The sequence below is a fragment of the Parasteatoda tepidariorum genome, chromosome 2 (assembly GCF_982258835.1).
Source record: "Parasteatoda tepidariorum strain Cologne lab strain chromosome 2, Ptep-v5.0, whole genome shotgun sequence".
Lineage (NCBI taxonomy): Eukaryota > Metazoa > Arthropoda > Arachnida > Araneae > Theridiidae > Parasteatoda > Parasteatoda tepidariorum.
In genome coordinates this window covers 97,204,562-97,231,837 of record NC_141756.1, presented here as the reverse complement: position 1 = coordinate 97,231,837, position 27,276 = coordinate 97,204,562, and the positions used below count along the sequence as shown (strand labels likewise).

At 30.4% G+C, this 27,276-nt stretch overlaps 2 protein-coding genes across 2 annotated transcripts; one reads left to right on the top strand and one right to left on the bottom strand.

Annotated features, from left to right (window-relative positions):
• Positions 1-24,068, bottom strand: LOC107452917 (PHD finger protein 12). The gene is made up of 15 exons (XM_016069548.4): positions 23,884-24,068; positions 23,546-23,727; positions 20,063-20,135; positions 18,839-19,049; positions 17,469-17,583; positions 16,723-16,855; positions 15,723-15,893; positions 15,033-15,170; positions 13,298-13,769; positions 9,169-9,258; positions 7,388-7,516; positions 7,084-7,179; positions 5,348-5,430; positions 2,306-2,530; positions 1-335 (listed from the first exon to the last, which is right to left on the bottom strand). Exons 1-15 carry the CDS (start codon positions 23,929-23,931, stop codon positions 123-125), a joined length of 2,379 nt encoding a protein of 792 aa, XP_015925034.2. The 5' UTR covers positions 23,932-24,068; the 3' UTR covers positions 1-122.
• Positions 24,069-24,549: 481 nt separating this feature from the next.
• Positions 24,550-26,805, top strand: LOC107452911 (lysosomal dipeptide transporter MFSD1). The gene has a single exon (XM_016069539.4). The coding sequence runs from the start codon at positions 24,830-24,832 to the stop codon at positions 26,411-26,413; it is 1,584 nt and encodes a 527-aa protein (XP_015925025.1). The 5' UTR covers positions 24,550-24,829; the 3' UTR covers positions 26,414-26,805.
• The last annotated feature ends 471 nt before the right edge of the window (positions 26,806-27,276 follow it).

Genomic DNA, 27,276 nt, shown 5'->3' with positions numbered 1-27,276 from the left:
TTTGACCTTTAATATATATATATATAAATATATACAAAGTCAAAATGATACTAGTGTGTGTTTGTTGTTTCACCAAGTCATTGTTCATCACTGGGCTATTGATTTAACTAATGGTAAAAGCATTAGGAGGATGCTTTAGATTTAATGATAGAGGGTAGAATATTTTTTTCACCACCCAAGTTGTCAATCCGAAATCCGTACTCAGTGATGCTGAACACAAACTGTAAGCAGCCACACTGTATGAAACTTCCATGGTGAAGAAGAGCCGTTCCTTCCCAACCGATGCTGGTATTCTCCATCCCATTTAAACCAGAGCACTGGCACGGCTTGGGATGCTGAAAGATAAAAAGAATGAGCTATTGAGCACAAAAATTCAAAGAGTTAGGACAAATTTTACTTTTTAAATTATAGTAAATACGAGCTTGATACTTTTGAAGTAAATACGGGCAGTGTTTGCCTCCCAATGAGGTGAACGGGGTTCGAATCCCAGAGAGGACTGGTTGATACAAATTCTGCACCTAGCTTGCACCAATCGCAGTGCTGACGTAAATTATCCAACCAGTAGTTCAGGGTGCGTAGTCAGATTTTTTCATAAAAAAATAAGCACCTTTTAAGCACTCAAAAAATATTTTTAATCACTTTCCATTAAAAAAAAATCAATACTAGGATCTGTGCAATAACAAAAATGAGTTTTTTTTCTATCCTTTTAAAGTTCTTAATTTATAAACATAAAATCAATAAAATTCAAAAACATTTTCAAAAACGTTACATAATCATGATAAAATAACTAGCTGTTCTGATAAATATTGCAGAGAAAATTATAAAAATCATGAATTTTTTGTAATTTAGAATGACAATCGATACGGCAAATAAAAAATCTCTTCTTAAAAAATAAAAAATTAAGTACTTTTTACAAACACCAAATAAAAAAAGCATTTTCAAGGGCTCTAAAAAAACGTAAATCAAAAATAAGCACCTTTAAGCACGTTTTAAAAACACTAAGCACCCTGTAGTTGTATTAATATGAAATTAATTAATACAACTACTGGTTAAAAATGATTGGAATGTTAAACATAGCTAAGCTAGGTAATTTATCAAATTGTCTTTATAAGTAAGTGGTTTTGATGAAGAAAAAAAATTGCGGAAAAGTTTTTTTTAAAAACTGATTTGGTAATGTCCGAACACGAAAATATCTACGAATATTGCTAGTCTCCCAATAAGGTGACCCAGACTCGAATTCCAGCGAAGGCTGGACGATACGAATTACCACCTGACTTGCACCGACCACAGTGTGGACGTAAAATATCTTCATTGATAGGCAGATCATACATTAGAATCTTCTTGCCGTCAGGCTAACCGTGAGAGGTTTTCCTGGTCTTCTTTTCCGTGTGCAACGCAAATGCGGGTTAGTTCCATCAGTCCTCCGTGGAGGCAAATTTCTCTCCAATTATTAATCCAGGAGTTCCCTTGTCTTCTGGATTGGGCTCAAAATTACAAAGATATCGAATTGAACATGACTAGTCATACACCCGAAAAATTAAGTCGGCAAATCAACGACGGTTATAAAAAATAAAATAAGTAAATATGAAATGAAAAGTAGTACAAGCAGGGTCGCCACTGAAAAAAATTCCCTGTGTTTTCCCTGTACATATTATACACAATACATTAAGAGGAAAAACACAATCCCTGTACTCTTGTATGAGCGGTATTGGGCTAACTATACTAGCTATAATTGCTGAAAAAGACTTAAGGAAAAAAGGAGCAGCTGAACATAAATAAAACATGCAACGATACAGTAAATGAACTAGTTTAATACAGCTGAAATATCATCCTTAAAAATTCCATACATTGCACTTTGAGTGGTTACCATTTTTTAAATGACGAAATTAAGAAAAAAAAATTCCTGTATTTTTGCTTAACGAACTTAAAGAAAAAAGGAACAGCTGAACATACTTAAAACAAATAATGGTATAGAAAATGTACTAGTTTAAAATAGCTGAAAAATCATCCTTAAATATCCCATAGATTGAACTTAGGGTGGTTACCATTTTTTAGAAGAAGAAAATAAACAAAATTCCCTGTATTTTGTCAGTTTCTAAAAAAAAACCCCCCTCAAAATTCAATGCTATTTTAGGTGATTTTTAAATTCTCTGTATTTTCCAGGTTTTCCCTGTTTAGTGGCAACTTTGATATACAGCATTACAACAATGTATTTCTTTGATCCTCAAAAGAATGTTGCAATGAAGTTTTGCTGTATAACATATATTTTAAAAAGATTCTCACGCCATTTCCTCTAATTGCATACCTGTTTATCTCTTGCAGTCACCAATGATTTTCCAAGAGATGGAACTGGCTGTGGTGGAAGATCAACTACTCTTGATGATGATTTTGCTAGCTTTCTCACAGCAGCGGACAAAGAATTATGAGCCGGAGACATTTTATGCTTATCAGAATAATCAGAAGCGTAATACACATTATCTACAATAGTACCATGAGGACTATAGTTTATCAACTCATAGTACTTTGTGACCTGAAAAGAAAAAAAATTAACTTAGCACACATAATAAAAATAAAGAAAATTGGCTACAACTCTAAACTGTTTTATTGCTTTAGAGCTAATAGAATTATGTTAAGAACAGGAACAAAATGTAATGACCTCTCTCAACAGATTATGGAAAATTTCCTAGGGAAAAAATAAAACCTACAAAAAAGAAACACTTTTAAATAGTATAATTTATTTTACTTTTCAGATACAAAGAAGGATATATTACCAATAAAGCAGCAAAAACTTCAGATATTGAAATGAAGAATGAACGAAAAAAAATTTTGCGAGCAAATTTACACATGTGAAATCGAAATTATCATACTCTTTTAAAGTCGGTGAGATAATAACTGTCTCACTTATCCTTGCCCCATATTGTATTTGATCCCAGGAAGGTTGACTCAGCCTTTCATTCCTTCAGTGGGTTGATAAAATGGATACCAAGGATGCTTGGGGACTAAACACTGGGGGTTCTGCGTCCCAATGACCACCCAACTGGAACATCTTCCTTTGCACCCCAGAACCCAAGGTCATGAAAACTGAGTTGGGCACATTAGGCCTTGGCCTTTAATGGGTTGTCGAACCATGAGTTAAGTTTAGTTAGAATGCTTCAATCAGGAGATGTATAGAAACATCTATAACATGAAGACAGCAGGTTTAAATCATGCCTTAACCCTAGATGTACCTTTGTAATGTCCTTCCCAAATTTGCGTTATTCATTCTTAAATTTGACATGGATTTAGAAGTAGGGCTGTTTGGTCGGCATGGAAATGATTGACTCCCTCACATATATATATATATTTCTTTTATAACCGTCGTTAAACAGCCTGCCAAATTTTTGGTTTTACGATTACTAATGTTCAACTCTGTAGCCTTGTAATTTTTAACCCAATCCATCAGACAAGGGAACTGATGGATCAAGAATTGGGAGGAATTTGCCTTTGTGGAGGACTTTATGTTGGAACTAACCCACATTAGTGTTACATGGTGAGGAAGACCACGAGAACCTTCCATAGTTAGTCTGACGGCAAGGGGACTCTAATCCATGATCCATCTACCACTAAGCATATTTCACGTCAGCACTGTGGTCGGTGCAAGCCGGATGCGGAATTTGCATTAACCAGCCATCGTTGGGATTTGAACCTGGTTCACCTCATTGGAAAAAAACACCCTCTCCCCTGAGCCATCACAGCTCTCCCTCATACATATGTAAACATATACACATGTGTTACAGCTTATTTATTAATTTTTTTTTTAAAGAAAAGAAGCAACAAATGCTACAGAAAACATTGATGTCATAGCAAATTATTTATATTAATTAGCCTTTATTATGAATTTGAAAAACTGACAAGTAATTTCTAAGAAACTGTACATCTTCTGCAAGATCTTCTTTGATAAAGGACCATAGATCCGATTTGATAAACTTTAGAGCTGAGAATTGTCTTTCCACACTAACTTGAGTAGGTGGAAGAGCTGTTACTATTGTGGTTACTTTTTTAAGCTTTTCAGGGTAGATTAGCATAAGTTCTGAAAAAGGTCTTCAGATTTTTCTATTTCTTCAAATGCGGTGTAGAGACCTTGTTTATATTAACTCATTCTTATAATCTAAAAGCTTTCGTTTCTTTTACTTCCATTTGCTTTACCTTAGCCAGTGTTTTCACTACAGCGCGAGAATCAAGCATATATTTTTCTTTTCTCGCATTAAAAAATGATTACCGCGAGAAATTCGGGTATTCTATAAATCAATTTCAAAATTCGTTGCATTTAGGAAAAAGCTTCGAATTACGCCATATAGAATAAAATCCATTTCACTTTTTCTTTCATTATTTTCAACATCTGCCTCGTTATCTAGCCTACCTATTTACCAGTATTGTTCAGAACCTTTTCGAACAACAGAACACAACCACGGAACCCCTTTCAGAACACATTTCTCTGCAACCACGTGTTTACCGTAGGTAAGGTTTTGTTCACGTAAGACGTTCAAATTTTTTATGTGCTAATGTAAGATGGACAAATACCTTGTAAAGGCAAAATCTTCTACGATGATGCACCAAAAATATTCAATGCTTTAAAAAATAGAAGACGTTAAAAATGTATTATAATTAAAGAAATGTTTTTTTCTCTCAAGAGTTTGTGTTTTTTTAGTTTTTAGAAATCTCACCCTGTTTTTGAGAAAGGGTGAGAAATTCTCATCCATTTTTTTCCTACAATGAAAACACTGTTAGCCTTTTTAATATTATCAAATTGTTTCTGAAAATCTAATTCATAACTGGAAGACGACAATAGAGACTTAGTTATAATGTCTGACTGTCCTGATTTGAATACTGCAATTGTTATAAGAATAATTTTATTTTTAGTGAAAGTTCATAGACAGATTTGCCTTTGAATTTGTTTGTCACCCAACAAAGCTCAAATTCAAATCGTTTAACAAAAACTAGAGTCTGAGTCAACAGGTTTTTAACAAACCCCTGACTAAAACTCTTTTTACCCCAAAACCTGCTAAAATTCCGATTTTACAACACCGCATATGTATGTATAACAATAATCAAACAGACATTCAATAACGTCAAATCTTATTGCCGTTATTGACAAAAAATTCGGTTATAATTCTTCTTGCCACACAAAGGGTTTAAAATATATTAGTTTATGTGATTTAAATTTTACATGTTATTTTTTTTAAATAATATATCACAAACCATTGAACGTTTAAAGCACTTATTACGAATAGTACAAGTAATCCATGATTGATTTCAATATTTTAAGTTAAAATGAATAATTTTGGAACTCAGTTTTAAAAGCTTTTACCTCATCATAGAAAATAGATGCATGCTTTGCAGACACATAGTTACAATATCCATAATTGGGAAAATAGATATCCATATCAGCACCTATAAAAAAATGTCTCCATCATAATTGGGTACACAATATGATGTAAAATCAATTTCAATGTATTTTTAAATTTCTTCTATAGAACTCAGATAATTCATCCTTCTCACACTTAAAAAAATCATGTTTAAGTGTACAAAAAGTTAAAACTTTAATGTGGATTCTTGTTTTTTATGAAATTACAATGATGTTTTAAAGTGGCTTGTTGTAAACTTTTTTCCTTTTTTAAGTTATTTTCCTTAATTTGTAACCAATACTTATTCTGAACTTAACATTGTTTAACACATGTTTGATACACTTTTCAACCAGCATTGACACGATTTAAATAGCAATCTGAGCCACTTGATATTTAAAAAAATAAATAAATAAAAAAAAAAACATTGATCTGTGCCATGAATATTTTTAGTAAGTTTAATTTATATAAACATATTTCTGGTCAAGGTCTGGTTTTTTTCTTGTTTTTAAAATTCACATTTTATTGGTATAGAATTTTAAGTCCAAAGAAGAAATAATTAGGTAGGTTAACATATGTAAGTTAATATTTGATGTTACAATAGATTAATAAATAAAACTTCTAAACTATAGCTTTTCATTGGCTGTTTAATTGGTCCTTTTAAAGATTTTTAAAAGCAATTGTTGTCGAAGTTTCTATTTAACTTTCTTTTTTAAAATTTTTGTTTTTATAGAGGTTTTTAATAAGACGTGGCAGTTATCATGTTTTTTTTAGATTATTCTTTTTTCTTCACTTTTTCTTGAAAATATAGTAATATGAAAACTAAGATGCTTAGCCTATAATTTTTTTCTCCAAAAATTAAGATCTATTTTTATTTTTTCTATTTTGCTTTTGTTTATATTTTTATGGGAGTTTATATGACTGCAGGGCATTTTCAAAAGCCTTTCTGATAGACTATATATCTTTTAATGTTACATTGATACTTTTTTACCGGAAAATATTATTTTTACCATTAAAGTCTTGTTTTACGAATTAAGAATTTTTTTCAATCAGTTAGCCAGTTTAATGTAATAATTAGTTCTAAAAGTTTTAGGTAATAATTATCTTTATTACCTTATATATTTTTATTATAGTTTTTTCTCTTTGCCCCATACCAAACAAATAATATAGCTAAGTTTTGAATATTTTTCAATAATGACTTAACCTATTTATATATAAAAAATATTCATCAATGTTCTTTTTTTTTTGTTACATGGCTTACAGGCTTTACATAAGCTTGGTTTTGAAAAAAAATATGTATTTATTGTACCAATGCTTAAAGATGTAAGAAAACTGAAATTATTTATTAGAAATCTTTATAATCAAAAACAGATTGATTAAAATAATATTGATGAGGAAAAAAAATCCGTAAAAGTGGGAACTGGATAAGTTTTAAACTATACTATTTGATACATAAAGTGCAAAATAATAATTTGATATGTTTCTTCCTCCGTATATATAGTGATGTCATATTCATTGAAATGAATATGACAACCAATACTGCTAATTGCTGAAATCCCCCCCCCCAAAATTCATGTTTTCCTTGTCGTCCAGAGTGAGGGGCCACCCTGATATGAGCAATTTAAAATGAAATAAAAATTAATAGCCTTAGATAATAACAAAAAAAAAAATAATAATTTCAATATTATTTATAGTTTCTTACCAAGGCCAAGATTGAGTGTTCTATATGACATTGAAACAGGAAAACCTTTCTTGTCAATCGGGCATACTACAGCTCTTCCTCTGACTTCTTGAGAAGCTGAAAATAAATGGGAAAGTTTAGAATAGAAAACTTAAAGAAAAGCAAAAGACAATTATTAACAACATTAATTTGGTATTTAAAAAAAAGTCCTTTTCAATTAGAAACAATATTTTTATAGCACAAGTTAAAATATTCATTTGTTTAGATATTTACTTTAATTTCTGAATAAGAAACTCTTGTTTGTACATAAATATCACTGACTTACTTCCAACATAGTTTTCTGCAGAAGTTTTGTCATCAGTTACTTTGTATTTCTTCTTTGGAAAGATCTGCTCTAACCTTTGTAAAGCAAGTAAATGAACAAGTTTCTCATCCACTTTACTAATTTCAAAATCTGAAACAAATACATTAAATAATCATTATCAAGTTTCCTGTCAGGACAAAAAGACAGAATGCATGTTAATTCAATGAATGCAAAGGAATCTTTTCCAATGCCATTTAATTATTTTTCTTAGCTAGCGTAAATATCTTTCCAAATTGATATTTCCTAAGCAACCATGTTACTAAAGGATTTTTTTTTTTTTTGGGGGGGGGGGAGAACTTTTTCTTCAGTTGCACTGAATTTATATCAATAAATAATAACTTTATTCCTAAGTATATACAATAAGAACAAAATTATTTTTTTCTTAAATGATAAAAAAAACAAAGAATATATATCGGGGGTAATTGTGACTTGGAGCAAAAAGCCCTGAACATTTAATGTGCAAAAAATAGATATCAATTCATATACCATCACATTTAGGTAACATAATTTTTTGAACTAAAATTTACAACTAAATAATCTACTAATGAAGATGAGTAATTTACTCAAATACTCGATTCAAATTTTGATTGTAAGAAGATCGGAGTTTCAAAAACCACGAGAAAAATCAATAAATTGCATTAACTGCAGAAGAAAAACATGAATTGAACATAGATCAAAACATGGATTTACGATGATATTAAGCGTGTTAAAAAGTGATTACAGAAATGCACAGTTCGAAATTTCCATGTTGTATGATCATATTAAAAATTTATTTGATCTTATAGTGAGCAAATAAAAAATGAGGTGAAAAACATATCCTATTGATTATTTTTTCTGTTATAAATCAGAATTTGCAACAAAATTGTTACATATTAAAATACAAAATTTTAAAAAAGGAGAAAAAAGCTTTATTTCTAGCGAATGATCATTTAAATGCTTGCCATTTTGAAATTACTTTTTTGATTACAATTTTATACTTTTGTGATTGCCTCAGTGATCTGTGTAAAAAAAAAAGGTTATCGCGAGAATGAGAACTTAGGAAGAATAAAAAGAGGGCGCTGGTAAAGGTGGAATAAATGTCTGGTTAAAAGATTTTGAGTAAGTAACTAAATTTAAATTTTAGATTAGAGGAACTTCGAGAAAAATTTGGTCTGAATATAAATTGATTCATGTGCGAATGAGAATTTAGGAAGAAAAAAGGTCTATGTCTTGTTAACAAGACTTTGCGTGAGTAATGAAATTTAAATTTTAGATATGTGGAACTCCAAGAAAATTTTGTCGGAGTATAAATTATTACTTCGTGTAAGTCAACCAGTCTTGAGATTCACCAAGTCCCGCGAATTAGCAGAAGAATCACATGCTAGCAGATAACACTTGCTAGATAAAATATCAATTTTAATATTTCAGAAAATTTATATTATACTGCATAAATAAATAAAACAACTCAAAATTAGCTAATTAATTTTATCTGGAAATATAGAGATTTTTCTGTAGCATCTCAGGATGAGTCTGGATGCAGTTTAATTATTACATTGAAATCCTTTAAACAAATGTTAGGAGGAATTTAAATAGTAGTTAAGAAATAAGATTTTCTCTGATACTGTCTGACTCGGGTCGCTCTCTACAATATTTGCTTTGGTGTTGTAAACATATTTCTATTAAATTGAGAAAGGCTAATCTTTTTAAAATAGTTAAATTTTTCCTTATAATGTAATTTTAATGCTGTGTCAAGACAATCTTACCATTAGAATTTGTAACAGTAGCTTGAAGATTATTGTACAATTTCATCAATGCATTTGAATTTAAGTCATGGTTGTTAGGATGAATTTTATCTGAAAATAAATAACAATGAATAAGTATCCAAAATACATAAAATAAATCTATTATGCAAAAATGTTTCACATTTTAGTAGCCTAGTTGTATAACATTTACTTTTTTCTTCATAATGACACTAAAATTAAAAAAATTGACTAATGAATAAAAGATTCCCCCCACACTCTTAACATATGAGCTAACGTCCGTAACTAGGACTTTTTTTTTTTTTTTTTTAAATTGAGTCAAATTTCAAAATGCACCCTAATTGTAGTTTTAGTTCAAAAATTAAAAAAAAAATTCTTTTAGCAGCTTTTCAAAAAGAGCTCTTCTATGAATTTTTTTTGGGGGGAATTCAGTGATATGATGGTAAGTAGATTTCTTTAATTTGGTTGATTCCACTAATTATTTCTTTTTTTTTTGGCATTTTGTAAATTGTTATCACATTAAAAAAAAAAAAAAATTAAAATCATATGACAGTAACTGCCAAAAATTTAGATCAATGATGAAATCACATGAATAGGACTTTAAAAATGGGTTACTTGAATCCGAATCTCTGCGTGCTTCGAGAATCGCTTATCGTAATAAATACAGAGCTCATTCTAGGCAGGGTAAACAGGGCGCAGCACCCTGCTGCCCTTTTAGCCAAAAGAATCCACCCTGTTGCCCCTGAAGTAAATTAGTGCCCTGATGTAATAGACTCCATGCCCCTTTTTTCCTCAACCCTTCCTTATTTTTTCCCCAAACTCTACAATGGATTTCTTAAACTTTTGTTATTTTCAACTCTTTTATTTAGTTTGTCATTGCTGGCAATACATAGTTTTTATTGACATATACATATATATATACATGCGATGGCTATTTTTCGCATATACATGCCAAAAATAGCCATCACACCCCCTTGTTGCACTTGTCTTTGAAAGTTTGCAGTAACTTCCACTATCATTAAATCATAATTATTATCAATCATTTTAATTATTAAATCATAATTACTGACACTTAAAAACATACATTATTTTATTAATATATGCATGCATTTTAAATAAATTACTAAGTTAATTAGCTCATTAACTCGATATATAAGTTAATTTATTAATAAAAATTAGTAATTACAGTGAATTCGCGATAACTCGAATCTGATAGGACTGACGAAAAACTTCGACATATCGGAAGTTCGACTTACCGTTAGTTTCGGTTTTGGACTTTCAAAATATTGTCGGATTATTTAATTAATGCTTATTAATTACAAATCTTCTAATTGCTTACAATATTTAAGATCATTTTTCTGACATGCCATTTACGATAAGACTGTTTGAAGCACTTTATGTTACCCTGGTCCATCGGCTGCAACTTTGCTGTTGTGTTTGGAGGGAGAAACTGCAAGTTTACTGCTTTCAAATTTGGTAGATCACTATGCGCTGTGCATTTATCCATAAAGAGTATCAGTTTTCTTTTCTTAGCGAAGAATTTCTGATCCAATTTTCTTACATAGTCTTCAAATAAAACTGATGTCATCCAAAACTTTTTGTTAGACTTGTAATCCAAAGGATACGTTTTTACATTCTTGAAACATCGGGGGATTTCGGTATTTTCCGATAGCAAGTAAGGGCAATTTCTCTGTCCCAGACGCATTTCCTCCAACTAGGACAGTCAAACGTTCCTTGCTCATTTTACCCCCTGAGCAGTTTTCATCCTTAAATATCATAGTCTTATTTGGAAGACATTTAAAAAATAAACCCATTTCATCAATATTGAAAACATAATTTTCACTGTATCCTTGAAGTAAATTTGGTAACGTTTCATTTAACCACTGTTCACATACTTCAAGAGGGACAGCTTTAGCTTCTCCATGAAGAGTGCGAAAGACATTGTGTGTGTGTTGCAAAGGAAGGGACAACATATCAGCTCCTAGGTTTTTTTTCTTGCTTCAAAAGATCCCAAAAAAATCGAGTTAAAGGGAGTAAAATTCGAGTAATCGAGAATAATTAACATGAAATTGAAGATAAAAGGGTCGGGACCTCATAAAAAAATCGAGATATAGTAATATTCGAGTTATCGTACTTCGAGTTATAGCGAATTGACTGTAATATGATTGCCTTGCTACTTTTAGTAAAGTAAAAAAAAAAATTCCTTTACTAATTGACAATGTTTTTTAATAGAACGTGTATAGCCCATATAAAGAAATTATTGCCTTTTTAGAATAATAATGCCCTTTTTTAAACTTCTGCACCCTGCCCTTTTTTCTGCCTAGAATGAGCTCTGAATAAATAATAACTTATTAAAAATATTGGATATTAAAAACTATGTGGAGATCAATAGAGTTAACTGCCACAAATATTGATCGAAAAAACGACGAAAAGTAAAAACTTAAATGCGCATTTCAAATCTATCATGTACTTATCCACCGTTTTCTTTTTTTCAATGATTAACATTATGACATATTATATAAAAACCTATAAGAATGGAATTAATTTTTCAGTCGTAATGCAGAAATAAATGCAGTAGATTTGATAACTATGAAAGCAATTTTTCGTTATTGAATTAGACCAAATACTACTTATTTACGTCTACACTTAAAAGATTTCTAATTTATTAATTCCATGCTTAAATTTTTAATTCTTACCAGTTACAGGGTTATCCGCTACATTTTAGATTTTTAAATTCATGACTAATTTCTACAATTTTTCATGACTTAACGAAGTTACTATTTTTTCCGACAAAAACGCAACAAGAAATTCAAAAACGCATTATAATAACATAAATTGAAATGATAGGTATAACCTGTTATACTCTGCATCTTCATATTTAAAGATTTTAAATTTAAAAACACAGTGTAAAAGAAAGAGTTGAATCAATAAAATAGCTGAAAAAAAAATACATTTTTTTTGTGCAGAATTATATTCTAAAGATACTTTTCTTGTTCATCCGAAAGGAAAGAAATACTCCTGATTTTTCTGTTCTCATTTCAGAATTAAAAAAAATTCGCCAATGACTGGCTTGCTTCAGCTAGAATTTTAAATTGATAAAATAAAAAGTAATAACAAAAATTCTGAAATCACAGAAATTTAAAAGATAATTCGCTCTAGAAATGACGTTTTTTCTTTCATTTTTTTGAAAGAACACCATAACTTTTAAAGAACATGATAAAAACATTTTATATTTTAATAAAATATGACTGTGAGTGGGGGTTTTATTACAAATTCAGAACACCATGAAATGGGGGCGGGGGTACTTTTAGATTCCATTTTAAAAATTAGATTTTTTAGCGACCTAAATCCATGACTTTCTTTAAAAAAAAAATAGTTAAAATCGTGACAATTCATGACAAATTTTGTTCAATACCGAAATTCATGACTTCCCTGGTGCGCGGATACCCTGCAGTTAACACATAAAAGTAAAAACGACTCATATAGTTTGTCTAAAATAGGAACTCACCTAGCTATTTGTCTGGATCATTAATTTTAAGTAGGAGTGTGGGGTCACTATTTAGGACAGGTTTTCGGTCGTGTCGGAGAAAGGAAGATAATCTTTTTATCTGGTCTATTGCGTTAACCCTAGAGTGAAGAGAAGCTACCCTCCCTGAAAACATCATATACCATATCCGTGGGGCTATCATATACCTTACACGTTTGACATCATTTGTATATTGGTTGATCTGGTACCCGATATTCTAAGGAACATCCGATTTTCTAGACCAGTGCTTTCCAAACTTATGACTTATGTCTACCCTTTCTAAATTTTTCGTAACGCTGTGTACCACTAATAAAAAAATGAATGTATTTTTTACTATAAAAAAATTACACAAAAGTTAAAAAACACGACTGGCTGTTGACACCATTAAATATTAACTGTTAACTCTGCAAAATATAGCCAGAAGAAATATTCGTAATCGTAAATTTTCATGGCTAGCTTTGTTTTTAAATAAAATTTTTTGAAATTTCCTTGCAAAAGAACGCCCCCCCCCCCCGCTAAACTGTTCCCGTAGCGTACCACACTTTGGGAAACACTGCCGTAGACAAACCACTCACACTATTTAAAAAAAATAATTTAAACTTTTACCTTGACAACAAGGCTTTAGAGAATTCTCTTTAGAGTTTGTACTGCTGTAAGAAGAGTTTAAGCCACTAGATGATTTACACTGAAACACATTTATAGGAGCTGAGCACTGATTCAGTAAGCAAGAATTTTTTCCAGAATTCATCTTGCTAGTTCGGCTGACATTGTTCAATTTGGAAGATGCAGACAATTTTGATGACATGAGGGAGTGAGATGAGCTAGACACACACACAGACGTAGGAAGGTGACAGTCGAATTTCAGTTTGGCATTGTTATTAGAGCTGTCAGCCTCCCCATTCGTTTCGCAGTGTGGCCCGTTCATTACTCTGCGAGGCTGGCTATAATGGCCAGTCAGTTTCATTTCGGAAATGAGTGATTCACAGTCCATGTCTGAGGGTGATGGTTTAGTGTTGGTGATTTCAGAAGATTGCAAAGTGGCTAGATCAGTTTGGAAATTAAGAAGAAATCTAAAGTACTGAAAAAAATAATAACATATTAGAAATCGATACATGAAATTTTACTGTAAATTTCAAAGAAAATAATCGGTAACATAAAAACTTAAAAGTATTTCAGAATAGCAATCAGGGCATATTTTTTGACAATTTGCGACCCTCCTCTGCCACCCATGCGATCCCCCCGGTGTTTTAATACACTTTTAATGTAGTAATCTAATTTGAGGGTTAAACTGAAATAAAATATGCAACTTTGTATAAAACAAAATGTAAGTTTCAATTTATTTTTTTACATTTGAATAGAATTTATAAGATTCGGAATTCTATCAGAATTCTTTGTATTTTCTTTTTCAGTTCGAAACTCTTGACCTCTAGAACCCCCCCAAAAGAATTTTTGTCTTTTCCTGAATTCATCTTTTATATCAAATTTTATGCAGGAAACTTTTCCTGACATTTCTTATTCTGCATTTTTAAAAAAATAATTACAAACATTGGGATATTAACGTTTTGCATAAGCATAGCTCATATACCTCCTCCCTCGTCAGCCAATCACAAGCTCCTTTTACCGTTAGCTGACAACGAAATAATTGAATGGCTCCTTTTACTTTTCTGAAGCAATTTAACAAGACAGTTTTATACTCTCAAACTAGTTTTAAATTATAATTTCATCCCAACTGCAACTCCAATTAGAAATGAAGCCCCCCTTTCAAAACCATATTTTTCCTAGCAGACTATTTAAAAAGCCTTTTAACCCTCCGCGTTCGGCTCAGTTTTTATACTTTCCGGTCTTGAAATACAGGGCGATTTTTAAGTTACTTTAAGTTTAGTATTTTTCATTTTAAGTAATTTTTTCACCACTAAATATAAAAAATTATAAGTATGATAAGAAATGCAACGTTAAAGCATCAATCTACTGGTTACTATATTAAAAAGTAGGCTTTACTATCTTCCATCAACGAATTTTTCTATATAATTTGCGAAATTCCCGAATCATCTAGTGCCACCTAGTAGCGAAAATAAGCATCAGATGATGGTCGTATGCGGGGAAATGGGGGGATCCGTATTGAAACTAGGGAAAAAATTTCTTCGCCCGCGATTTTCACGTGACCCGCAGTGGGGGACGAAACAGATACCTCTCAAATCGCGGGAGCCGTACGCGGAGGTTAATGATTTTCAGGAACACTCTTAAAAAATACTCATTTATTACTAGAATTTTTATTTACTTGAACTGTTTTGTTAAAAAAGTTGAAACTATTCATATAACTATTCATATAAGACTACAATACCTTATTTGATTCATCGTCCAACTCCATTGCAGAGGAGGAAGAACTTGAAATTGATACTTCGCTAGTTATTGGTACATCAGTTACTCGAGGCAACAGAGGTAAAGGAGACTCATAATTGTTTCTTATTGCTACTGGAACCTAAAAGTATATATTACACAGTTTAAGATTAAAAATTTTAGTTAACAGTTAAGATTAAAATTACTGTTGAAAATAAATATCGAAGAAACTCTTCAGTATAGCTTTCAATTAGACAAAACTTTTTAAGAAAATTATTTTCTGAATGCAAAGACTGATTTTAATTAATATTTGAAATTCACATTTATTTTGGGTGGACTTCTATACCACACAAAGATAATTAGTTACAGTTTATTTATAATTTACAGTTCATGAAAATAAATTTCGAAGAAACTCTTCAATATAGTCAGCAATTGGATAAAACTTTTTTCAGAAAATTATTTTCCGAATGCAAGGACTGATTTTAATTAACATTTTAAATTCATATTTATTTTGAGTGGTCCTTTATCCCACACAAAGATAATTAGTTCATTTATATTTTTTAATTAGCAAGCAATAAACGGATACAGTAAACTTTTTTTCCAAACAAAAAGTGAATACTTGTTAGAAACTTGAAGATATGAATATGATCTGTTGAATAAAGATGAAAGCACACATTATTAGTTGCATACTTACAAACAATTTTGGACGTGGAGGTTCCTTTTGTTTGCGCCTGAAAGGTGGATTCCTTTTATTTATCTTGTTAAGAAAATGCAATTTGATGGCATCTTGTGATATAGGACCAGCAAATTTATCCCATAACTTTACTCTTTCAGTCAAACTAACAGATGTGAGTATTTTTGAGTCCTATAAGAAAATAAAATAAATAAAAGTGTGATAAATTATAAATTACGTATATTACTAACCTCCAGAATTTCATAAAAATAATGTAAGGTATAATCCATAAAGCAGTTAAAAATAATTAAAGCAAAGCTTACTACTACAATAACCTATATAAACAAGGTCAGTATAAAATAACAAATGAATATATCTGTCTACCTCAGTTCAGTTAATTCTGTTACAAAAATTACACAGATCTTAGGGTTGCAGTTACAGAATTTTCAAATGCCAACATTTTTTCATTCATCGCAGCATAATTCTCATAGTATAAAAAAATTAAAATGGAGTTACCACTAGAAACTTTGTCAGTTAACTGCAACCAAGAGAACTGAACCATCCCTTTAAACGCTATTCTTGAGTGCATACCTTTAGAATACAATACTCGCCAGAGAGATGGAAAAGTTATCTTCCATTATAAAAAAAAATAAATAACACTGGAGCACAGAATTCTTTGATTTTTTTAAACTGATTTTCATTTTAATAATTGTTACCAGCTTTCACCTAGCATAATTAAATTTGTACTTGGTGTAATAAATAGCAGCCTTTAGAAAATGAAATGTTAAAATTATTTTCTTGTACTTTGTGAACACTAGTACGCCTGCAAAAATTAGTTAAATATAGACTTCTTTACAAAAAACATGATGGTAATAATGAAAATCCTACCAATTTCAATTGCGGTTTATTTGAATTATAAAATTTAACTCATAATGAATTAAAGATTTTCAAAGTATTTTAGAAAATCACAAACTGTAGTAGAGTAACAATCACATCACAAAAATTAAGAAAAAATACTTACAGCAAAATGTTCAGCATGATTGGGACACATCCATCTTCCAGTGGGCAGACTTGTGAGTGGTGGATCCACACAATCAATATGGAGCAATAGGGGACAATAGTCACACTGGATGAGAGGTGCTTTACGACAACTCCTACAAGAAAGGAAACCAATTACAATAACACCAATTATAATAGCTTTTAATCACAATTAGAATAAAATTTTAAAAACATTAAGGGGTGGGGAAAAAAAAGCCAGCAGGGCAAAATTAAATGAAAAAAAAAATAATAAATAAAGAAAAAAAGGATATTTTCCTACTAGGGAAAAAAATACGCAAGAAAATGACAAATTTAAAACAATTATATTGATTTCAGTTTAGATTGCTGCCACTGAAAAATTTAAATTTATTTAGTTTTAAATAAGGAATCACTTTTAGCAAAAAATGTCTAATGGAATTACAGTTGAAACCCTTAACTTAACAATTATTTCACACTGAGTTACCCCAGGTTAAGGTTTAAAGAACTGAAATTTAGACGAATTTTTTTTAACATTAAAAACTGACATTTCACCCATATCTAGGCAAGGCAAATGGTGATAAGGGTTTCTAAATTAGGCTAGTTTGAAAAAGATATCTTTTCACACAGAATATCGGTAATTTTTTTAAGAAGATTTTTTTTTTACTTAAGCGGGACTTGAAACATACTTTCAAAAGGAGAAATTTTGAAGAATAAACACACTAATTAAAAAGAAATTTTAGTTCAACACACTTTTTGCACAGGTTACAAAGTTTAGCTGGTATATGAACGATTCCAGAGTCAAGTTCATGAGTTCCTCTCCGACCAAACCTATTACCATCTTTAGATTTCGATTTCTTGCTTGAACCTACAAATAAAGAATTTATCATTCATGACGCAGAAAGAAGTAATTTATAGAAGTAGTTAGAAGAGGGTTAAGTGAAAAAATAAAGCAAAAGTAGCATAACAATTTTATTACAACAAGAGTTACTGTACTAATTACAACTATAAGTAGGGTCATAGAAAGGTAAAAACATAAAGTATCAGCACACACAATCTAAAATTATCTACAAGCACATATTCTTTGAAAATAGAATCATTTTTATTAATTATATGAAAACAGTTAACTATTAAATTTTTTTTATTTATTCTTGGCAAAAAATATCTATATATATGCACATTAACATTAAACACATTAGAGAATAATAAATATTAATAGCTATACATAAATAGGAAATTTAAGTACTGCATATAAAGTAATTAGTATATGAAGTAATATTAGTAATTTCGCTCCAAACGAAATTTCATTAAAAGATTTCCTACTGTCACTGCAATTGTTTATTTTCGTTTGAAAGCGATGGCCACGTTGAGTAAAGTTGTAAAAATCTAGATGATTGTATGCTTGACCGTTAACTGTGGAATGGCTAATATTTGGGCTAAAATCGCAGTTATATCTTTTTCTCATTGGGAGCAACGTGCATACAATTAAACAATTTCTTGTAACTTTCATAAATCATGATTATGTCACCTACTTTGTATCCCCTCCCACACTGCAAACTATTTTCTTTGTGTGCACAGAATTTTCAATACTACAAAAAATATACGCAAAATTTTAGAATCGCCACCAATGCATGTGGGCTAGTCTTTTCAAGAAATCTATAAGGCTTAAAGCAGTTGTACTCTAACTTTGAAAACTAGCTATCAGTAATTATAAGTACAATGACACAGACATACACACTTAGACTTGAGACATTTTGGATCAGTATGTTAGTGAAATCAAATGATTCCAAAGAAGGTGGTTCAATGAAATCAGAAAAGCAGTAAGTGTAATTCGGAGAGCAAGAGAAATTTTGAATTAAAATTCTTAAAACGATTTGGAGAAGACTATAAAATAAAAGCTTTATAAGCTGTTTCTTATAAATAATAAAATTTTCTATTTATAATTGTCTACTAACTTTTTTCATAATCAATTTATTTTCTTGGAAATCATGATTAGTAGTATTAAATTTATAGGACATTAGAGGAACTAGATTCTAAGTTATTATTTATGTACTTATAGAGTAAAAAATTAATGGTGTAAGCAGAACAAAGATTGTCAAGACAATCTGAAAAGCAAACTTTACCAGGTAACTGAACTGTGCACAAGAATTCAGATGGTAATTGATATTGAGTAGGGTTCTGTGTAGAGAGAGATTGTATTAAAGTAAAGAGAGGAGTTTTTGACTCATCATCAACTTCCATGTTCTCTAGATCCGAAGAAACTGAATCTTTCGTTAATGAAGACCCATTCACAACTGACTCTGAAAATTGACCACTCGATGAAGCTGGATCAACCTAAAAGAAATATTTCAATCAGAATGATTATTTATTTTTTTTAAATTTCTCTATACATCAAAAATTTTATAATTTTTATTACATAAAACATTAGTGTTATAAAAAATCTATGAAACTTTATTTTCGCGTAAGAAAAATTGATTGGAAATCAAAATATCAAGCAAGTGAACATTCATAAGCACGATAACTGAAATGTATATGTTTACAAATTTCTAGAGGAAATAAATAAAAATACATTAAAGTGCCTTAATAATTTAATTTTCCTTTCTGCGGAAATTTTCGTGCGAATTTTTTGTGTGTTTAGTACTGATTTCCACATAGCTTTTAAAATCCGATATTATTTATCACATCAACTATATCCCGAAATGAAAACACTCATTTTAACCCCTTTTTGAAGCGTCCGATTAGCGGGATTTTGTCATAGATTTTTTCGGCAGTTACTACTGCAGACTTGATGATTTTCTAAAAATGTGATGATGAATTACAAAATGCGAAAAAGGAAATAATTAGTGTGTTATCTTTCTTTCTACAAAATGTGAAAATATTGCCCATAATATTAGAAAAAAAAAATCACAAATTCAATTAAAAATTTATTCTATTTGATCAATTAAATTTTTTTTTGAAGTTAATTTTCCGATTAATTAAAATTAGTAACATGTATATTTGTTATTTTTAAATATCTTGCAGAAAGATATTAGTAGATAGGTACGTCGTAGAAAGCCCGAAAAAGTTTGGCCACAGGGACTAGAAATAGAGCAGGGCTAGAATGTCATCAGCTTGCCTCTGGAGTCAAATATCATGCGAATTTTGACTATATAACTAAACTACATAAAAATAAAAAAAATTCTTATTAAACTGAAGGAAATAAAATTAAAATAAAATAATTGTGCTATTAACTTAAATTAATCAGTGCAATTTTCAACAATAAATGAGTTACTAGAAATAAATTAAAAAAAAAAAAGAATAAAAAGAAAGAAAAATTTAAAGAAAAGAAAGAGAACTCAATTACTTACATCAGGAGTAGTCTTGCAACTGTGACACAACCATTCTCCAGATGGTAAATCATCTTCTGACAAAGGTGGATCACTGTTATATCATGTAAAAAGAGAGAAAGAGTGTAAGACTATACCTCCAAAGATCAAAATGTGTAATAAAATATTAAAACTCGAAAGAAAAAAAATCATTTAAAGTGAAATAAAAATTTTATCATTAAAAAATGTGTCAACTATTTAGCTTTATGCAGTGTAGAAAATTATATACAATGAATGGTATTCACGTTTTATTATAACTATTTTCATACAATTAAATCTTCATAATTTCCCAATTCTTATTTCAATAAACTCCCTAGTTTATTTTTTATTCTTATCGAACAATAGTAACACAAAATGACAAACAGATCTCAATAATTTTTGTAAAGTGCTTGTTTGTGCACTGACAATTGTAAAATTGCAGTATATATATATAGCAGCTGTTGCAAATTGTATAATTTACTAAACAATGGTATTGAGCTACTTTTTCCTTAGTATATAAATTCTCTCCTTTAAATATACAAAACATAACACATTAACTATGGATCTATATTGAAACTCAATAATAGATTTTTAATCTAATCTTATTTTAAGCAATAAACAATTGATTTCAGTTAATTATTAACAATCCCAGGTGATTCTCGATTGCATTTGTATCAATCACTTCACTTATCACAACAGATTTACATAGTTTTCAACCCCGTGGTTGAATGGCTGTGAAATTGTCACAGAATTCTTGCAGAAAGATTTTTTCCTTGAGGTATAAAGCACTTGTGTCTATTCTACAGAGTTTTTTCCTCCAGAATTGTATTCAAAAGAAGCAAATCCCGCATGCCATCGGGTTTCAATAGGAAATGTTAGAAGATCTCAAATCGAAATAAACAAGCAAACATACCGCTGATTAACTCAATAAATAATAATAATAGCATCCGCACTGACAACATAACATCCGAAGTATTTATACATAATAAGGTTGCAGTAACAAGTTTAGTTGTGCATAATCTACTCTTTAAAATAAATATATAAATATTTAAAGAGTAATATAAAAAGGTATGTTACTCCTCTAGAAAAAGTAACAAACTTGAACATAAATTTCATTTCTCATGACAGGTGAGGAAAAAGCATAATAAATGGTTCTGTTTAGTCACACTATTTCCAACAAAATCACTCTTTGACACACACTGTCTGCGCCAATAATCCTTGTTGATCCATGTGGTGTTTCAATCGTTCTTTCGACGGATATCGCTAAGAATTTTCTTATTTATTAAAACAAATCCTGATGTTCTCTACAGATGCTTAGAGATAAACAACTAGCAGAGATTCTGCTTATTTGACGTTATTATCGATCAGATTTCCAACAATAACTCATACCGGAAGTCACGGTTTGAATCAAAACTACCAGACTAAAAAATCATGTAAAAATGGTAAATAACTGATTGGTTGATTTATTAAAATGCATTAAAACGGGCCATTTGACATAATTGTTACAAAACTGTATTTTTTTCAGTATTAAAATCACAATGACAATCTTAGCTAAGCCACCAAAGGGATTATTAAATTACAAAATTTTATAAACAAATTTGTAGTGATTTTTCCTCTAGCCAGTAAAAGCAATTATCCTTTTCAAATTGGTTCCTTTTTATAATGTTACTTTCTCTTTTTAGTTTCTCAAAAAGTACTACCTGGAAGTCAAAACTTTGCGATTATTTTACGTAGTTACAGACTCAGAAATCTTTCCCCGATTTATATAAGTTGACCAGATTCTTTTATTTTAAACTTCTCTTTGTATTACAAAGAGCCTTGTTCAAATTATTTAGTACCATCTGCCAAAAGCAGTTCTAAAAATAAAAGATTATTTTTTTAAATGATTAACATCTAAATTAAAATATGCTGGTCTACGAATTAATGAATGAATTTGTGATGAATTAGATTTATTACATTAATACTGGGAATACTTCCATGTGGCAGAATCGAAGCGTCACAACGACATTGTCACAGAACGATAGAGTTCTTGCAAAACAATTTTTCTTTTGAAAAGTAAAAAAAAAAAAAATTGTTTTTTTTTTTTTTTGACAGAAGTTTACTTGTAATATTTGAATCTTGCATTTAGATAATCGCTTTTTAACACACTCAATTTACGCTGATAGTATCGTAAATTGATGCAATGTTTCGATTTTATTTTCAGCAATTATTGATATTGATTTCCACATAGTTCATAAATATCCTGATATATTTCAAACAATCTGGAAAACTCAAATCGTGCGTTTGAGTGCTTTCTTTCTAAGGCAATAATTATATCGAATTTTCTCAGTTATTGCTCTTGATTTCTCCATAGTTTCTAAATCCAATATTTCTTATACAATATTATTTATTATTACAACCTAATCTAGAAATGAAGCGCGCATTTGAGGCGTCCGATTCTCGGGATTTCGTCGTCTATCTTTCTTCTTACTACTAGTGATTTCATGATTTTTAATTTATTTTTTATTGCGATGATTATTTATAAAGGGCGAAGGAAATAATTTAAGTGACCCTCCACCAGAAGGCCAGAATAGAATAAAAAAATTATTACACGTCCAATTAAAAAAAAAAACATGTATAGTTTTTTCTTTTGTAAACACAGCGCTTTTGTAATTTTAAATTAGTAATATATATGCTTGTTATTATTAAAAGTATCTTGCAGAAAGATGTGCTAGAGACTTTTGTCGCAGATAGCTCAAAAAAATTCTGCCACAGGGCTTCCATGTTTCGATCTACAGCAAAATAATCGCCAAGGTTTGGCAACTTTATGGCAGTGGTCCAACTAAAAAAAAAACACCAGTCTAAACCTCTGAATGGAATATGATACCGAAAAACACTATATAGAGGTATCCTTTTAACACACAATAAGACAAGTAACTAAATTTATTGTTCTGATACAAATTCATAATTATAAAATAGTTTTTTTTTTTAATACATAAATTTCGGACAGAACTATTTTTAAAATAATTGTAGAAAAAAATAAACTGTAGAATGTATAATGAAAATTATTTTAGATAATTTATCATTAAAATTTTAATTCATTAACAGGACAAGAACATTGATAAAGCAGCATATATTACACTTAACTACAGAGTTAATGAGAAAATACTAAAAAAAAATTTGAATTAAGTTCACTGGATTAAAATTAAATTTGACAATAAGTTTCAAATGCTAAATTTACTGTTTTCATGCAAAAAGTTTTATTTCATAAATCATTTTTGAATTGCTAAAAAAATTAATTGTACAATATAAAAAGAATTATAAAACTAATAAGTCATCCAACTATATTATAATTCATAAACAAGACAAGAGGGTTTAAATATTCGAACAGAAAACGCTTAACTACGTACAACTTGACATATCAAATGTCACAGGAAAAACATAACGCTATTCACATATCATATAATTTCAACAATTGCAGATTGAAGAATAACAAAATGATCTTACTGGCATGTTAAATGGAAAGCAGCAGGACATCGATCACAACATATTAAATCCCCGCCTTCTTTACAGCTATCGCAGGAATCGTGGTTAATTGTTCTGCCAGGTTTACGATATCTTCGCTCTCGATCCTTCTTTTTCTTAGAAGATTCTTCAAGTATAGGAGGTTTAATAAGTTCCTGAATTTGCTAGACAAATAAATGATTATGAGTATTAACAATTAAAGCTACCCCAATTCATGTAAGTAAATATAGCTGTATTAGCATAAGGATCTTTAGCTTTCTGTCAGAAGATGCCATTTTAGGAAAAATGTTTTTTGAATTTTAAGATTCTATTTCACTTACCGGCATTAAACCACCAGAAGTATCCAAATCATATTCAACAGAAGTCATTTTTTTAATAGCTCTGGAAGTAATGACACAAGAAATAGGACATCGGTAACTAAATAATTACCATTAGATAAACTTATAAGACTGTTTTACACCATTAAAATTTTGACATCTCAAACCCAAACTACTCACTAACATAAATAATGTGCTTTAAAGAAAAAGAAAGCCTCAAAACCTATCTCAGTTAAGTGAAATTTCGCATCACTGTCATGTTTTATAAATCAAAATTAAATTTAAAACATTTTGTTTGTTGATTAATCCCCATAAAGCTAATAAAATATAGCAATTAAGCCTTATTTACTTACATCAAAAATCAAATTTTTTTATTATCTCGCAAAAGAATTCAGCAAACGTCTGTAAATTATCAATTTTTATTTAAAATTTTGACTAATTATCTAAAAAATAATTTCGATTCCATTTGATCATAAATTATTTTAACGATTTTATAAAATATTTTAGCGGAGGAAAGGTAGACACAGCTCAACTCTTTGATATAAATATGATTAATCGATACACTAATTATATACGATATTTCATCGTTATTTTTGTGAATTCGATAACGATTTACTTCACGGTATAGTCGATATAAAATTACTTAAAAAAAAAAAAAAAAAAAAAAAAGAATCTAAAAATTTCAAAGCATTTTGTTTGGCAACAATCCGTGTTGACTGACTGACAAATAAGCATATGCTTTTGTTTATTAATTTCTAATCGTTTATTGTTAAGAATGAACAAGCCGCAAAGTAATTTATCACTTAATTTAAATTGTATATTTTTAAATTCTTTTCAAATATCATAACTTTTGAACTCAGGCCGTGCTAATATCTCTTTGAAATGCCACTAATCACCGAGGAGGTGTGCTGATTTCTTATCTACTTAAATTTTCAATTCCTTAGAAAATATGGAGGAATCAGAAAATGAAGTAATATCTCGCGACCCTAGTGTCAGCGAAACTCAATCAACAGCTGACAATCAAACTAATGGCTGTTTTCTTTTCGCTCTTTGCAATCCCCGGAGAGGGGCTCACAGATACTTCGCCTTAATATTCATGTGTTTTCTTGGCTTCGGAAGTTACTTCTGCTATGACATTCCTGGTGCTTTACAAGATCAAATAATGCGTGATATGAAAGTATCTACCTTCCAATATACCAATTTGTACGCTTGGTATTCGTGGCCCAATGTTATATTATGTTTTTTCGGCGGCTTTCTGATCGACAAAGTTTTTGGTATTAGGTTAGGCGCTATCATATTCAGTATATTTATTCTGGTGGGTCAACTTGTCTTTGCCTTGGGTGCTACTGTCGACAGATACTGGCTGATGGAAATGGGAAGATTCATCTTTGGCATTGGTGGCGAATCTCTTGCAGTTGCTCAGAATACATATGCAGTTAGTTGGTTTAAAGGCAAAGAATTAAATATGGTGTTTGGAATGCAGCTTAGCTTTGCCAGGGTCGGTAGTGCCGTCAATTTCAACGTAACACCTGCCATATACAAGGAAATGGCTAAACACTATTCGTCTGGTTACGAGGTTTTGGGCGCCACTTTATTCATCGGTGCTTCGACTTGTGTCTTGTCGTTGATCTGCGCTTTCATTATGGGTTTCTTTGATTGGCGTGCAGAAAGAATTCTCAATAAGGCTGCTGGCAAAACTGGAGAAGTTGTACAATTACGAGATATCAAGGACTTCCCCCTTACATTTTGGGTTATCACAATTATATGTGTCGCTTATTATTCTGCCATATTCCCTTTCATCGGTCTCGGAAGTGTGTTTTTTGCGAGGAAATACGATCTCGATCCCGAGACTGCCAATTCCGTCGACAGCGTCGTATACTTAATTTCTGCAGTGGCTTCGCCTCTATTGGGTTTGTTAGTCGATAAAACTGGCCGTAATCTGACGTGGGTGTTTATTTCTGTAGTCCTGACACTCGTCTGTCATCTCATGTTGGGTTTCACCTTCATCAACCCGTGGATACCGATGGTCATAATCGGTCTGACCTATTCTCTTTTGGCCTGTGGACTTTGGCCAATGGTTGCTTTGGAGGTGCCACAACATCAGCTGGGAACTGCCTATGGAATTATGCAGTCGGTACAAAATCTTGGCCTGGCCGTTGTGGCCATAGCTGCTGGAGCTATTGTTGATTATAAAGGCTACGTTTTTTTAGAAATATTTTTTGCGTACTTTGTGATTGTGTCTATTGTTGCAACTGTGGTATTGTATGTGTTGAATGCCAACAGGGGTGGAAGATTAAACTTATCCATAAAAGAGAGAATCGCTAAAGAGGATGAACTCAGACAAGCGGAGTTACTCGAGAGCCAGAGACTTTTAGCATCTGGATCGATGGCTGACGTCACGCCTCACGACTTGCTGCAACCAAAATCTGACTTTTACATTCGAAATAGATTTCTTTCTAGGATTGGTGCTAAGCTTCCTGCTCATTATGATATAACCACCTGTGCACTTATACATCGTACAGGACTGAAATGATGTCTTTTTAAATTATTGAGAGATCTATTTGTATATTAACTGAATAGTATTACATTTAAAAGCTGCCTAAAATCAATATTTACTTCATAATTGAAATTTTTACAAGCATGTTCATCTTTTTTGTAATTTATAAATATTTATAAAGTGACATGTTTTAACTTGTGATAATTTTTTGTCTTGTTGATGTTCGTATAAAATGTGACTCTTTATATGGCTCTGTGTCTTTGTTCTTGAATTTTATTAATTTCTTATTTTTTTATATTTCAAATTGATGAAATGTATCCTAAGTATAAAAATGTTTGTTACTTCTATATATATACATGTATACATTTTCTAACAGGATGTTATCAGTGTAAGATTAAAAAAAATAAATCTCCACATACTATCCAAAAGTATTTTCTAGCTCGTTACATTCCTTTATGACAACAAAAACGCTAACTGCTAAAAATATCAAACATTTGTTTAACAAAGAATAGAAGGAAACAATTATTTCTCTTAGAAATTAGTTCATATCAAATAATATTCTCCTACAATTGCAATTTTGTTTTTATTTTACAAAAAAAAAAAAAAAAATTTTTTTAACAAATAAATAAATTTTTCAAAGTATCCATAAAATTTAGGAATCTCTGTGAATGTATCTGCAAATTATCTGAAAATATCAATAATTATATTTAAACAATTAAAATAGACAATTTAAATCATGATTTTATTCTTAGAACAGACATAGACTTGACTCAAAGTAACAAACAATGACTAAAATAGATTGTATTGATTTTAATAGACAATAAGAATTACAATGAAGCATTGAAAATTTGTATGCAAACTGACAACAGTAGACATACCAGGGGTCCGTTAACGAACCC

Coding starts and splice junctions, on each gene's coding strand:
- LOC107452911 (XM_016069539.4), top strand. CDS start 24,830: ATGGAGGAATCAGAAAATGAAGTAATATCTCGCGACCCTAGTGTCAGC.
- LOC107452917 (XM_016069548.4), bottom strand. CDS start 23,931: ATGACTTCTGTTGAATATGATTTGGATACTTCTGGTGGTTTAATGCCG. Junction 23,728..23,883: donor CTTCTGGTGGTTTAATGCCG/GTAAGTGAAATA, acceptor TTATTTGTCTAG/CAAATTCAGGAACTTATTAA. Junction 19,050..20,062: donor GTTGCAAGACTACTCCTGAT/GTAAGTAATTGA, acceptor TATTTCTTTTAG/GTTGATCCAGCTTCATCGAG.